The sequence below is a fragment of the Mastigoproctus giganteus genome, chromosome 11 (assembly GCF_048544385.1).
Source record: "Mastigoproctus giganteus isolate SK-2022 chromosome 11, ASM4854438v1, whole genome shotgun sequence".
Classification (NCBI taxonomy): Eukaryota; Metazoa; Arthropoda; class Arachnida; order Uropygi; family Thelyphonidae; genus Mastigoproctus; species Mastigoproctus giganteus.
In genome coordinates, this window is record NC_143585.1 from 109820270 (window position 1) to 109837180 (window position 16911).

The window sequence follows — 16911 nt, forward strand, 5'->3', positions numbered from 1 at the left end:
GCAAATTGCAAGTCAGGAACGTTGTTACTTGACAGCCGACCAAGAAAAGATACGCTGGCGTGATAAGTTAGTTTTCTTTTGTAGAATGCCAATAGAGAAAAATTTGTGGTAAAAAGGCAAAGAACTCGAAATGACAGAACCATAAAAAAGAACCTAAACCATATCTAAGTATAGCTTAGATATGGCTTCGGTTCTTTTAGAGTAACTATAAATCAGGTATAATATACAGTGTGTTTGCCTGTATTATGGCATGTCAAACTGAATTTCGTGAAAAAGTGCAAGACTGATAACAGAGTCATAGTCTTAGGAATGCTTTCTTGGAAGTATTTGAGTCGTTTTTTACGAGTGCAACGTCTAGTAACTCTGGACTTTGAACACTGTTACGGATTTAGTACACTTGAATGCATCTTTTGTTCCCAATGTAGAAAATGAAATGTTTTCCACTGAGCTAGTTTACATAAGAATAAAAAAAAAAAAAAGTACACTGGGGCCATCCGGAACTTTAGTTGAACTACTCATGTTCGTTAATTGCGTGTTTTACTGGACGAAACACCCGAATTTCCTGGGGGGGGGAGTACCTTGCTATCTACGCCTGAGACCGCCAGACTCAGCCACGGAGTGAAAAAGATCCATAAAAGTTCCTCGCGTCATTTACGGGGGATTTGAACCCGGGCCTTTTCCACCCGGTATGGGAAGGTTAGTGACGATGGTACTACATTACCGCGCAGACTTACATAAGAATAAGCCTGCATAATCGCTTTAATGTACTTCTATATCCATCTATCTCGGTAGTTGTAACTATACTTAAATTTGCAGCAAAAATATGGCCGCCGAGCGGTAGCTATTGTATTCATAGTTTGAAAAGTATTCAACAAAAAGCATTTCCCTCATTGCTCTGAACTGAGGATGCTACTGTTTTTCATAGGCGATACACCATTTCATTTTATGTTTTCTATCTTGAAGTTACTTAATAGATGTATTTTAATTAATTTCATTACTTATTTATTATTAATATCTGTATAATTCATTTTAGTATTCGCTCGATATATTATATTAAATAAACAAAGGATCCTACTTGCATAATACCCAGTAACCTAATTCTTTACTTTTTAACGCCACGGTTACACGTAAATGAAAGGAGACATTTCATAAATGTTCTCCTACATTCATTTTTTGCAACAAAAAATAAAACGTAATATATAGGTTACTAGCATTAGTAGAGGCAAATGATGCAAGAAAGCAAGCTTATGTAGCAACAGCCAAAAAAAAAAAAAAAAAAACTTTCCCATTTCACCCATCCATTCACTCCAAACGTTTGTCCAGTTCTTCCTTCAATTTATTTAAGCTTTCACAACGACATATGGAAGTTTTTTCCAGCAATCAACCACCAGCTGGCTAAAGGCAAATTTCCGCACATCTATTCTACAACTGTCTTTCCTCAATTTGAATATTTTTTCAAATTGATGTATTTTAATTTCATTTAACTTACTTTTCTTGATTTCTTGCACACGTGGCCGCTAGCATATTCCATAAATACTTTATATTAGACTTATTTGAAACTTTTTCGTAACTTTCCATTGCAGTGCAGACCCCCCCCCTCTCTCTCTCTCCCCCTCAGGCTTATACCAACTCGACCTCAGTAAGTTATCCACTTTCATTTTAACCTTTCACTTTGCATTTCGCCTCTGTCGGGTCAACCATGAACTATACATATGCCTTATAATTTAAATTTCAACCCTTATCCTCTATACCGGCTTTTCACATCTTCATATATTTCATGTCAGAAACAGAGGCCTTACTTTTTTTCTGCTTTTTCCTTTGATTGCGGCGGTTGGCCCTCGAAGAAGACGTTGAAATCTTAGGCTACGCAGCACTGAGTACTTCAAATTACTTCTTATTAACTTCTATCCCTTCAGTGTCGTTACAATTTCAGTTCCGTTAGCCCTTTACCACTCTCTACCTACAAACTTATTATATATATATATATATACACACACACACACACAGACAGACTGTGACTAGCAGCCAAAAACTGTACATATCAACCAACCTTCTACTGTGTCACGCAGGAAATCCAGCATAAAATATTGTACGTCCAAGTACACTTCATCAATATCGATATCCAGAGAGAAACATGTGCCCACTACAACTTCATTTATCTTTTGCTGTGCCAAACCTACAGAAATATGCTGGAACGCTGAATGTAATCGTAAGTGACTCGAGTTCCACTTACTAAAGAGAGAGGAGGGTGATTATTTCAGAGAGGAAAATTGTAATATGCGAATTATAAAACTTCTTGTAACCAAGCGATCACATCCGATTATTTCGTTGTTTTAATTCTATTTGCGACAAGACATTTAAGATGGCAAGCCATGCCTGTATATTGTACAATCGCTCTATTGATTTTTCGAGGATGACAAACCGCAAAGCTTCCTAGGAAAAGAAGATGCAACTCTCTTTCGAGAATGATCAACTTATTTTTAAAATATAAGAAGAGAAAACATACAAATTCCCAACACAAATCATAACGATATCTTTACCACACAATATGATGGAACAGTCTTTGTATTTACTGCGAGTCACAAGATCTGATCACACGGGGGTCAATGTTTTCACCTTCAACGGCGTAAGACCACAGTTCTATGGTTTGTTTCCTGCTCTAGATGACGTAGGACAAAAAATATCAAATGCTTATTCTATAGATAATCCTAAAAGTTACATTCATAAAATTCATTTCACTCAGCCGAATTTGAAAACGGGTAACTGTACGAATTTCATTAAAATATACGGAAAACTGCTCCAAGTATTTAAAATGATTAATCTGCGTCGCAGAAGTAACCTTCATCTTTATGCATGCAGAAGACGTCCTTGGTCCTTAACGGTATGGTCAAGGAAGAATCAACCCTTGTCTAGGAAAATAGCGATTCGTTAACATGCAGAAACGTGACAGAAATTAACCTCAGATCTCCGAACGAGGAAAAGATGCAAAAGTTTTCTTCACGCATTTTTTTAGCCAAAAGGGAGATGGAGACTAAAGTTCTGTAGGTCATTATAACTTTACGAGATCGATTCTTCCTATCTGTTACACGTTTCTTAGAACTGTTTCAAGCTGGTATTACTTTGTATACTAGCTTATCTCGCCATTGTATTAGAATACGTCCTTATTATTTAATTATGAGATTATTTTATACATAAATTTGTATTTATTTTGTATTTATTATATAAGACAGCATTTTCCACATTAGTTGTATTATTTTCTTACTGAAAATCAGATTTTTTTCAAAAAAAAACTATTCAAAAATTTTTAATTTCCTGATTTCAATCAATACCTAATTTTTAAGAATTAATCGAGTGACCATGACACCTGAAACAACAAACTTCTTGCCTTACTCAAACACACGATTTACAAGTCCCGGAAAAAATATTTTCTGATAAAGTACCTGTAGGTATTTTTTCGGAGAAGTAAAATACCTGTAGGATAAATTACACGAAAAACAAGTTGGAAAAAAATTCGTAAATGGCCACGTTCGAGGGCATTTTTTCCTGTAGGTATTTTTCTCGGGGTTAATTTTTCCCCTACCTCATTTACAAATCTCCTACAGTGCTGGTCCAACTCAGCACCTTCGGACTGGCGCAAGGAGAAAGCAGTCCGAGTCCACTAGGAGTTCTCAACCTGTCAGTAGCAAGTAACTTGGGTGGGGGGGGGGAGAGTTGCTTTTAAATTTTGCTTAAGGCAAAATTCACTTCTGACTAGAGTATTACTAGGCTTACGAATCAGTTTTCTATCCGCTTACTTTTCTTAGCAGGGGCACAATTCTATGACCTGCAAACAATATTGTATTCTTTAAATTATTATTTGTCAAAAAATGCCATTTTGAAATGAACTTTTTTTCCTATTCACATACCTATTATTTTACAAAATATTTAATTTTAGCCTTTAAAATTATGCATTCGTGTCAAAAATATCGATAAACGGATATCGCGATTTCCCATGATTAAAGAAAAACCTTCACTGTATTCAACAGCAAGTGGCTTACTTCTTATCCATCTCTAACAAAAATGAAATCATTCGTTTTATTCATAGAGGAGGAGGGGGGTCGTAAAAATTCGTTTATCATTTAGATCGCCTATCGCAAAGTTCGAGAATATTATACCATTAAAAATAGCTGAATGCTATTCTAATGAATGGCAACACTCCCCTAACCATTACATCTTTGTCTCCTATTCCGTTTAACTAACATTTATGCGACCACCCACAAGCCATCATAACATTGTCCTGTATCTCCCATGGAGATACAGGACAATGTTATGATGGCTTGTGGGTTATATGTTATGTTTTTTCCGATTTTAGATGTCACACGTCTTTATTTGGGAAAACTTCTTAGAATACGGAATCGATCCTTTCTTATTCTTTTGCCATTGTGAACACAGCTCTGAATTAAGACGTGGAGTCAAACAATCTACAATACAAAGATCAACAATTAGGCAATGAAATTTGCCGTGCAACTCAATTTCATACTAAACACGTTTCTCATTGAATATTAAATCTAGTTCAGCAAGAAATGATATGGCATGTTAAATTACGATTTATTCCTTGTCTTTCATTTTATCTCAAAAATCTTCATCAACACGATCTAAGCATAAATTTTTAAACGCAATTTACAGACACAACATAAGCTGACGCCTCCATGACCCTACTGTAAATCTATTGAATTACGATAGAATCAAAGTAATCACATCAAACCTCAGTGTATAGACAGCATGAACTAAATAAAGCTCTATAAAGTGATGTTACTTTTTCGTCCTATTTAAAGAGGCGCAATTAAAAGAACGCCACAAGCATTTAATGCCAACTAAAAAACCCGCAGCCAAGGAAATGGCGTCTTAAAAAACTTCCACAGGATAGTTGGGTCTTACTCTGCCAGCAGTAAATCATAGCAGGGAATCATTCGGATTAAACAGCATTAGAGGGCAGCTGGTTTCTTGACTTTAAAAAAAATTAACTTACGCAAAACTGCCTTTGAAAGTATTTTATTTACACACTTTAAATCAACACTGAAAACATTACAATTACGCTAATTAAAAAAAGCAGGAGGCCTTCCCATCCACAAATACTCAGAAGAAATAAATTAGAAACCACTATGAAGATAGCGAAAAATTGAGGACTTACCCCATGTATGTGAAGTCTTGAAAATGTCTTAGAATGATGTGGAAGTCAAGAAAGCAGAGAAGGAACTGTTGTGGAAATGAAAAATTAAGCACGAAAGACCAGCGCAGTTCCTCCACTCGCTGAAGGCTTAAACTACGCGTAATTACAAACATATTAACTAAAGATAATTATGCTAAATAGGTGGATAATGAAACGGTAAATTAATATTTTACTACGAAACAGGCAGATTCTGATCTCTGGAAGCAAACTCCGAAGTCTAGAATTCATCAAGCAAGAATACTAAATTATATAAGCTATTATAATGCAGACCAGTTTGAGATTTGCAGATATCAAAGTATAATGAGCTCTGTTACAACGGTTAGCGCAACGTTCTGCCATATAATAAAGGCTAGCAATTCAATTATTTTAAGCCGAACGGTTATAAAACGAGGGGACTGCTGTCTGCTGAGTGCAAAGAAAACACTAAACCTATAATTAGGTTTAATTTACCTTTCTCGAAATTCTAGCCTTCTAAATGGGATATGAAAAATGTTAAATGCACGTAACATTACTAAATGGTCATTCTGTTCTGGTTTCACTACAAGGATGTTTTGGTTCTTGATCAACTGATAGCAGGTAATTGAGATGGATTCCAGTATTTTCAAACTAGGGTTCACATTTATCATTTTGAGGGTGAGAAAGTATTTGAGCTGCCAAAACGACTTGTTACCTAATTAAAAAAAAAAAAGTCGTAAATATGTAGAAGTATCTGAATATAATGAAATTAAATTGACTATTAATTATCGCATTGTTAAGGCTCATTTCAGTGTACCTGAATTATTAAATTCCTGTTTAGTAGTATTATTAACATTTAGTAATATCAGCAATTACGTACTTCATAGCACATACTTATAATGAAATACATCAATGAATCCATATCTAGACCAACGTTTTTCAACTGAATCTCTCTATAAATTTCTCAAATTCTTATTTACACTATAGTATTCCCAACAGTAAATCTGCCAATGTAATATTGGGAATACTATTTGGCAGTATCTGCCAAGTATCAGAGGAACAGATCACCATCTGCAAGCATGACGCTGACTAGTTTCACTATGTGGGCGAATACTAAGTTTTCCGCAGTTTTGCAACGTCGTTCATAGCGATTAATCTCTGTAGCCCCTCTGCAATCATTTATAATCTAATTAATTAATGCACCAATTTTCATATTAGTTTATTTCCTTTAGCGAGCTTCCCTCATATTTCGCATCCTACCTTATCGCAATAAAAAGAAAAATCTTGTCTATGTTTAAAGGTTGGTTTGAAAATCCACGAAAATTTCACAAATAATTATTCCAAAATTAGTATTAAACTGACATAATGATGTAAGGAAACGAACTTAATCTGCATGTGATAAAAAAAAAAAAAAAAACGTATTATTCCCATTGTCAAAACGTACCTATCTAATTCTTCCTTGAATTTTGCCAAAACCACATGCGCTAACCATTGCAGACAATTTATTCCAACTTTCAATAAAGCGTTAGCCGAAGATAAGCACAAGGTCAAGGTTCCTTAGTTTCACCAGCAAAAATATTCCTCCCTCATTTAATTTACTAATACTCCCTCAGAGTCTTGTATTCTTCAATTCACTATGCAGACCAAATCGTCTATACCGTTCCTCATAGTGATAATGCTTGGCGTTCTTCTTTGCAATTTCTCCCGAAGTTCTATATCTTTCGTTGGATGCTACCTCAACACCTGGATAGACTATTCCAAGTGTGATCGCAACCTCGTCTTACAGAGAGGGATAATAACTACTCTCTTGCAAAATTTCAATAAATCATAAACAGAACACCATGCGCTCTTCTTGCCATCTGCTTATACTGCATGTTGAAATGTCGTTCGTTGAAATGTTAAACTGTCTTTCGCTATCGTAATTCCGAAATCTTTCTTTCTTAAACATCCCTTAATTTCCCCCCTCTCCCACACTACTAGTCCATAAACTACACTTGGGTCCCTGTTTACCTGATGCAATCTTGCACATTTGAGTGTTAAAGTTCAGCTGCAGTTTTTCAGACCATACTTATGGTCAATTCAATTCCTTTTGAAGCAGATTATTCCAATCATTAACTTCCCTCCCAACCTTTAAACAATTAACAAACTGAGTTTCCACTGTATTCCCTCATCACATCATTTAGGAAGATAACAAACGAGAAATATTTGAGTGCTGATCTCTGAATAGCGGACTGGCTATTCCGGGCCGCTCTGAAGAATACCATTTATAACCACCTTCCGTCTCCTGTCCTTCAATGCACCCTTAATCCACCGTTGGATCTTCCCTGTTATTCTGACTTCCCCTAATTTATGCAATAATTTCTCACGGGGAACTGGAACAGTCTTACTAAAATACAGATCTCGCATCAAAAACTGCTTTATAACCACGTTTTAGAAATTTGCCAGGTTAGTTTTCCCTGCATGAAATTAGGCTGAGACACATTTAGGATACTGTTTTTGTCCAGATGGTTCTGTATTACGTTTTTAACCAAAGAATTAGCAACCACGGAAATTACTCACTAATCGACAATGGGCTATCGCTCTTCCTTCATGGATTTGGGAGACGTCGGCACCTCCAGTCCAAGGGAACAATCCCTGAATCTAATGATTATTTCACTAACATTACGAATGGTTGGAAGTACAACATCCACAACTGAAGCTGAAATGTCCAATGGCTGCAGTTGGCTAAGACCTCCTATAACCGCAACTAACTTTGTCTAAATCAGCAAACTGTCCTTTTTGTTGCCTAGATTGCTTGTGATCTGAACTGATCACATACTAAAACACCTAGCTTTTTTATAAGGCCACCTGGACGTTTGGACCATACTTTTTCGCGCTACTGATAAAAACGTCACTTAGTGCACCTATTATACATTCGGATCAAAAGACAAGAAAATTTTAGGCAGGATTTTCCAGGGTAAACATTGCATATAATGGCACCTACACCTTAAGACCGGGAAAGTACAATATTAAAAAAATTTCAAATAAAGACCATTTTATTTTAATAAATAAATCTATTATATGATTACTCGTGAATTAGTGGATTTGGTGACCTTAATTCTTGAACCTCACGTTCGATCAATAAGATTTATGTATCATTCCAAACTTTGGTAATTAGAGGAAGAAACCTGCTATTGTAAAAAAAAAAAAAAAAATCACGATTTTTATTTTTTGATATTATGCATAACTACTATTTTAAAAAAAGTTCAATATTTTAATCTGCCTTTACTTTATTTGGCTAAACTGATCAGTCTATCTGTCTAAATTTCAGCTGTTAGCATCTACACGAAGCACATTGCAAGGTTTCAGAATATTTTCGGTCACAATTCTTAAATAGTTATTTATTAACTTCAGTTTTGAAAATGAAAACTCTGTACATAAAGTCTGTATGGTAAACATGACCAGTAATGTATTAGAGACTGTTGACCGTTTATGATTACCAGTGTAATGTACAGTCTCTGTACATTACGGACTGGTAAACACGCGTATTCTTAATGCAATTCCAATATCAGGATATAATTCAGTTTCTCTAAGATTCACTAAACAATGCGCTGTAGGTGTTATGCAAATTAAACTAGTGTACATTATATTTTAAAACAATTTTTATGAACATTTTTGCCTCCGATTTCAACTAAATGAAGCTTGTTTGTCTCCTGGGAATAAGACTAACTTCTAGCGCGGTATTAATTTCTGAAAAATCAACACCATTTCCACGCATTTCGATTAGATGCATCAAACAGGATGCAAAACTATCCACCCATGTGCTTTCAACAACCATATAAACCAATAACCAGGCCCTCTACGCGGTGGCGGAATGGTAGTTCAACAATGATCAAAGAATACCTGTCTACATTTCCTTCTTTCGGCTAGAAATGTTATTTCAAAGCATTCTCCATAAGAGTCTTAGCAGTTCCTTACCCATTTTAACATCTCTCAAGTTTATCGATACATTTCGTTCCTGATGTCTTCCTTTAAAATCACTGGTATCAGGTGATTTCCAGGACCGACTGGAAATTTTGGCCCAGGTGACTTCCAACGATTCTGGTCCCATTTCATCACTTATGTCATGATAATTAAAAGATGACTCAAATTCGCTTTATCATATATAACCCACGCGACGATCTCGCCTGAATCAGTCTGCCCTTGCTGATAACCTAGTAGGGTCAGCCAATGGTAAAACCGTCCTCCTCCTAGATTTTTTATAACTACTTAAATTCAGAACTTAGGTTCTGTACAACTCGTGATCTCACATTACCGAAATAACAGCGTTGGTATTAGTTACGAACACATGTGAAACGGACTCATTCCGATTTAAAGAAGAGGACATCTCCCAGATCATAACTTGAAACAATCTTACAAAAATCTCTGTTGTAAGACAATGATGTTGACGGATCAAAGTCGAGTATGAGCACATAACAACACACACGGGGCTATAGGTTTTAATACCTTTTGTGTTTTTGAAGTTTTCATAAAAAAAGTTAAATCATTTCAAGTTTCTATGGAAAAATACAATATAACATCACAATTCTGGATGAATTGCATTCACTAAGATTCATCTCAGAAGACGTTGTGATGTTTTTCGTCCATATCAAGTTAAATTCATCAAATATTTATATTATATTTGTAACGGTTACTTTTCTACATCAGATTTTATGTTCTTTTATCAGTTTGTAGATAGTTAAAGTGCACTTGTAGAAGAAGTCTTGCTCTACACTACAAATGGTGGCTCCCCAGATAATACATTACCTGGAGAGCCACCATTCGAGTTCATATATCTGGCACTTGTGTGTCTCAATATTACGTCGTGAAGACCAAAGCTAAGTGAAAATTCACGATACATTAAGTAGATGGTATGCTAACATACAAAATGGAAAAATAAAATATTTAAATACTACCGGCAAAAGCAAAATCCTAAGAAATTCTAAAGATGTAAAATTTACTTTGCCAACATGCATACCTCCACTTTTGTATATTATTATTTTTAGGCGTATTGTGGAAAGAAAATAACGTTAGGCAATGCTAAACAATTGTCACATTCAGTGCAAACAGGCGTTGGGTTTTTGCCGGTGCAAATACATTAGCCAGGCTGTTTGCACATTCTGTAGCAGTTGTGTGAATATCATTGCTAATCCATTACGAAAAAAATATACATTAAGGCATATCAATAAGTGTGAAATAGAAACTTAAGAGGCTAACTGTGCCACTTATGACCATCTGGTCTAATCTATCTTGGCCTTGTCAAGTGGTATTAAAAAACATTTCTCCGACTCAGTTCATTAGCGTGGCTGTACATCAGCCATAGTCCAGCAAGGATAAGATCAACGTACGCCTCTTTAAAAAATAAAGTAAAACGGTGCCATCTCAGATTTTCATTCCATAATGGCTTTTTCAGAAATACCGTTAAAATACTCCAAACTGAACTTATTGATTTACTATAAACTTGACCGCGGAAGGTTTCATCACTCTGGACTTAATAATAACAAAAAAATTATAAGAATAAGAAATGTAGCTCGATTGTAAGAGAAATAATGCGCATGTCTTACTTTCGTTAACTATGCTCCCTCCCCAATAGTAACGTGGTGTGGTACGCTTTCTTCATTCACTCTTTATTACAGCAGCTGCTTCGACCAGACAGTTATTCGAGAGATCAGTGGGGGACATCATGAAAATGTCCTAAAAGATTCACTTACGATGGAGTCGATGGCAATCCCAATGGGAATAATTCTTCCCAACAGCCTCATGGCAAAATGGTTATTGTGTGGGGAACAATGGCTATTAGCAAATCAGTTGTGCCGTTGCACACCGGTTGTGGGTAGTTGTAGCCAATAACCACTACCATCCTCTCAAGGGCACGTTTATACAGAGAAGTAAATATCACTGATACAGGTGGGTTCTCTTTACAAGGGCAGAATTTTCTTATACAAAAGGTAAAAAAAATTAAAGCTGTTATACTTCAAAACAATTCAGACATTATAACACTTGACCATTTCAAATTACGGGCACGTATTTCACTGCACACAATCAGCCAGCAGGCAATAAAAATCCATCACGGCCTACAGGGATAGGGGGGTCACTGATGTATGAATATGAACCCAGCTTAGCATACTTTGTGTTAAAGAAAAATTCCAATAACTCTCACAATGGCATAGAAATCTTAAATCAACAACCCTTGTCAAAGAAGGCTGTTTTACTGTCATCCGCCTTATTTTATTCAAGAAATTAAAACAAAGGTAATTCTTTTCAGGTTGCCACTCATTTCTGACATTGTACAGACTGTTATCAAGTTGCATAAAAATTAATATTCCCTTCTAGTAAATAAAATACTTTGCATCTCTATCAACTTGCACTTATACAGCCACAAAGTTGAATCGCTTTTATCTATTTGAATCCTGCTGAACGCTTCCTAATTTTCTCCGGTTCCTCTTATTCCTAGAAGAATTTATATTAAAATTAGGTGCATTCCTAGGATTACTAAAAAATATATATAAAAGCAGAACAGTTGCGAAATGCACTGGTAAATTTTCAAACGATTAAGAAGTACATATCGCGTCAAGACCAGAATCCCCCATTCGTTCCTGCCAAAAATTAGTGAAGCATTTTCCCCCTTAGATCTTCCTCGCTTTTTATGAGTAATGGGCTTGTTTTATGTTAAGATTCAAATTAGTTTAGTACGATATTCAAAAAAAAACCTACGGTTTTTCATTTCTTTTGCAGTTTAATCAAATTTTGTTTCAGAAATGTGATAAAATTGCGAATATAATTGACAAAATATCTTAGGGATTTAAATTTCTAGAATCAAAGTTTAGAGCAATTCCTATCAACTTCAGTTATTACAAAAAAAAGCACACATTCAGCTTTTTATTTGGGAGAGGCCAGCCGGTTAGAAGGCTAATGATGTTCTCCCCGTTCCAGTGGTCAATATATGTTGTCTATATTACGCGTAGATCTATGTACGAATATGAATATAGAAGCTTTGTATTTGCAGTAAAATCCGGAATAACTGCTGTGGGAGTCTCGCTTCCTCCGCCCGAGATCGGAAGACTTCAATGGGGGTTGCAGTTTAATGATCTCGCACAATTTTTCTAGTCCCAGACGAGAACCAGAACTCTCCAAAGTGAAAAGTACTGAAACTACTTTACTGTCAAGGATAACATCTGCAGTTGTGAAGTTTACTGTAAAAAAAAAATAATTCAATATAACTAAAAATATCAATTTTGTTCACGAATCAGTTCAGATATGATCGCCTCCTACATAACATATAAAATTCAAGACCAACCATAGTATTCAGTGCGTTTTATAAACCGTGTAATACACATACATCTTCTTAGTGTTATTTATCCTATTCCTAGTATTTGTGTAAAAAAAAAAAAACCTAACTTTGCTTACTAAAACATAGTAAGCAAACAGCAGAAATTAGATTGTGCTGTACAGAATCATAGAAATTTTAAAATACATTAGATAACAACAACTCATAAAAATGGCAATAAATTCAAACTATGTAAATATTTTGTAATCATGACAGATAGCTGAAACGGACCCAAAAATAATAAAAATTCGAGATGGTAAAGTACTCTCAGGTCTGTCAACTATTCGTTATTTAACACGAAAATTGATATCAGTATTCTCACTTGTAGGACTCATTTGTTTTCAAACAATCGGGGTTTAAATGGCAAACCCACCAGAAGTGGGTCGTTCAGAATAAGCCCCGAGGAATACAAGGCCATGGGGGGGAGGGGCATATCAGTTCCTGTAAAGTGAAAACTCCGTGCTTATATCGGGGGAAAGTCACTTACCAAGACTTCTCTCCCAATGTTTGTATGGATTGTGGAAGCCAAATGAGTGACCTTGCGCAGCCTATTGTTTTTCGCCCTATTGCAGACGACAAGATAGTGTGGTAGCACTCTACACCACTCAAATGGCGGCAATAATCATTCGAATAGCCGGACCTCAAGGATGTAAACATCAAAGGACACAAGGGGAAAGAGAAACATTTCACATAATCTTTACTGCAGATTCATAATAAATCACTTTACAACAATTATCTGCTAGCGAACCTAACAAAAGAAGTATACGTTATGAACAGATAACTAAACCAAGATTCATACAGCAATTATATTTGCAACAACCGAGAAACTTCGAGACAAAATTAATGAAGGAGAAATGAATTAAGAATAGCTTAAATCAAGCAAAGCAACAGCATCAAAATCCAAGTTATGTGGTAATCCTCAGGAGGAACACATTATGTCTAGGTCTGCTTATTTCGCAAATAACAAGGTTCTGTACGTCAACGTACTAATATGTTGTGATATTCGCTAGTTGGCAATAACAAATACCAGTTGGTATTTATGATAACAGGTGGAGTTGACTGCGTGCTGAGGAAAGAATAGAAAATTATGCAATTCCATTCTACATGACGGGGTTATAAATCAGTAAAAAAAAAAATCCTTGAAGCAACAAACAAGTCTAGAACAGAGTGGTGTGATGGGAAAATCTTGGAAGGAAGAAAATATTTAGTGAAGGAGCGTGTACTGTATGGTTACAACGGAGGAGAGAAAGAGATTCCTTGCTGTGACCTTGAGCCAAAGTCATTCTATTTACTTCTAGAAATTCTGAAGATAGCTGCTCTCGATAAAAGTGATAGAGAAGCTCACGCACGTTATGAAACCCCACTGCGTTGCAGTGGGCCAGCCAACCTGTCATTCATCGTCAGCATAAAGACTCGCCACTTTTAGAAAAAAAATAAAAATTGCCAGGAATATTTTAACTGTGAACGTGCGCAGTTTCCGTTAACTCCACGCAAGCAGCCCCTGAATATACAACGTAAATAAATAGCGGTACAAATGGGGAAGTTAACTTAAATAAAAACGTCCACAGGACGAAAATCCAATTTCTAAAGGAACAGCCGACGAAACCGGAGAATAACTTAGACTCCAAATTTTGCTTTATTCTTCTAAATTTGTAATTTCGGGATAAAAAATGTGTTCTGAATTTTGCTCTGTAGTAATATGGTTTCTTATAGAGATATACTACTTAAACAACAAGCATCGAAGACCAAGTATCTGCTACCTGACAAATCAAAGGTCTCGCCAAACTTTAACTTTAGGGAAGGACCAAAAATTTCTCGCAACAGAATAATAGATCTCGAAAGAGCAGCACCATTTTAATTAAACCATCTGTGTGGAAAGGCGCTGCGGAGTCAGTGAGTGGTTGGCAGAGAACTGTTTTCGTTGAGGGTCTGGCAAGTACATCACGAAGCGATAAAGGTTGACATCGAACTGAGGTACTCGACCATCCCGTTTGCACCCGTTGAGTGCGTCGTTGCATACAGCAGTAAAGAAAGATCGAAAGAGAGAGAGAGAGGAGCAACTTCGCTCCATACTTACAACCTCCTGGCTTCCGTCGGCAGATTACGAGGAACGAACTGTAAGCCGCGGTTACCGCAATCCAGGGTCAGCCCTTGGCAGTCACATTCGGCGGGACAGTGAGAGAGGCGCGAGGCACGACCGGGCGCCAGGCACAGAAAGAGGGCGACCGCTGCAGCCACGTGCAGCAGGGTGAGCGGGAACACCAGACGACGGGCCATGCTGAGCAGGCCACACGGAAACAACTCCACATAGAGCGCGGCCAAGACGGCTAGGATGCGGCGGCCAACTCGGCGCACACTGCTCGCCCTCCGATGGAGTTTGTAGGCAGAGGGGAGGGCCTGCTCTTCTTCTGCCGCCAACACGGTCACTGGGGGAGCACCGACGACTGGCGGGAAAGGGGATGGAGAACTTGGCAAATGGCTGACCTCGTCCACGAGGGACCTTAGTAAAGGTCCATGCGAGCTTTGTGATAGTAGCCAGCCCACGTGTTTGTCGGAACTGTCACACACGCATTCAGACACACGCACACACAACTCAGCGCATTGAAGAGGTCACCTTCCTCCGGACGGAACCAGGAAGGATGCGAGATACTCCAGACCGGCCCTCGCACACACGCATTCACGCACACACATACAAAGGTCCTCGTTTCACAGCTTGCACATCGTTCGCACGGACACTACAATACCAGGTACACTCGCGTGCTTCGAAACACTCCCTACACGAGCGGCGGACTTGTGCTTCTGAGCAGACAAACTACTCAACTGGTGGAGTCGACGGAGCCGCAAGAATGACTGAGCTACGATCACGCGCAACGTCGGCTCCTCCGATTCGCACAAAAGGGAGGGAAGGTAGAGCGAGACTTTCGGAACAGGGACAGACTAGTTCCGAAGGTAATCCAGAGGCCATATTAGGCGCGTCGTGCACTAAGAGCGCTCGGACAATAAACGCCGCTTTCATCGACAAAACAGCCGATCCGCTACTCGCCACAGGAGTGGTAACGTCATCGTGGCCCTAAACGGGTCGCGACGGGAATATCGTCATATGCAAACTAACTAATCAATCAACCAGTTCCTCTGGAGGTTTTCCAGTACCGATCCGTGGATCGCACCTGGGAGAACGCCACCCGCACCTCCATCCCGCGGATAGAAGTGTGCATCCGTTCCCAGAGCGTGAGAATGCGTCACGTTCTGCTCCCGATATTGTCCCTTAATGCCAGCTGCTTGGGGGATGCGGGCCTCTAAACGCTCTGGGAATACATCGCGGTAATTATTCATTTGATCCAATGGGCGTTTTGCTGAAAATCGAGGAGAAGAAAAATTCGGAACCAAAGGGAGTTCCGACTGAGTGCAGGGGTAAAGCGCGTGGCTGGCTAGACAACGTATCGAATCTGCTCTTCAGCAGAACGAGGAAAGTAGCCACCAGTGGCATTCTTATCGCACTCGTGAGTGAATTCCACTGTAAATACCATTTAATCACTCGCCATTATGTTCGGCTTAACGCAACACAATTAAACTTTACGACTAATGACACAAGAAACTTCAGAGAACTGCCAGCCCACCCCTGCGCGAAAAGAAGGATAGCGCACGGAACCTCTTTCACTACCTCTCCTCTCCAGAGCTACAATACGATTTGCATTCTGTTACAGAAACTGTTTTGTTTCTCGCTGTGACACCTGAAGCGCAGAGCCGAGAAGCTTTTATTTTTCTCGCGTAAACGAAGTTTTTCTGAATCAGCAAACGCATGCACGTGCACTTATTCTGCTCCTAACGTCGTTTTTTTTTAAGCAATGAGCGCAATAAGCTAACGTTTCCAAAGCGCCGTTAATTAAAACGTAGTTTATGCGAGTTAACATCCACCACGAGACGAATACGTGGAACTGAGAAAAACAACAAATCGCATAACTACCAGCAGTTCGTAATAAGCATCTCATCTCTGTCCACAAATATTTCCAATGTAGGCATTGGGAATTCGGCAGGAAAATGTAAAATAAAATGTGTCGTGTGGTCTACTCAATGAGGATCTTTCGAGGATTCCTCGCCATGCTTTTTTGTCACTGAACAGATTTTAGTCGTGTGTTCGGACTCGATAAGGGAGCCCGAAGAGTTTCCGAAACGTCATTGGATTTAGGGAAAGATTATCTCGCTATTTGGAACTTATTTCGCAATAATTATATTACACTTAGGAACCAATAAACAATAATTATTCGGAACAAAGTCTCCCAAAATTATTAGAGCATCCTTGGATTCAGAAGTCCCCACGAACTGGTGATGTGCAAATGTATCCCCAATTCACAAAGGAGAACAAAGAATGACACGAGTAATTACAGATCTGTTTAACTTCTGA

General features: G+C 37.9%; 1 protein-coding gene across 4 annotated transcripts in view; it reads right to left on the minus strand.

Annotated features, from left to right (window-relative positions):
• LOC150078344 (protein slit-like) overlaps positions 1-16911 on the minus strand; it is a 715724-nt gene that overhangs the window by 620656 nt on the left and 78157 nt on the right. For 3 of the 4 annotated variants that reach the window (XM_090385080.1, XM_090385079.1, XM_090385078.1), the window contains exon 1: positions 14587-15328. The exons of the other annotated variant lie outside the window; for it this stretch is intronic. In XM_090385080.1, the coding sequence (XP_090241206.1) occupies positions 14587-14786 (200 nt within the window). In that variant the 5' untranslated portion in view covers positions 14787-15328. Of the gene's footprint in view, positions 1-14586; positions 15329-16911 lie in introns of those variants that run through there. 4 annotated transcript variants of the gene reach the window in all.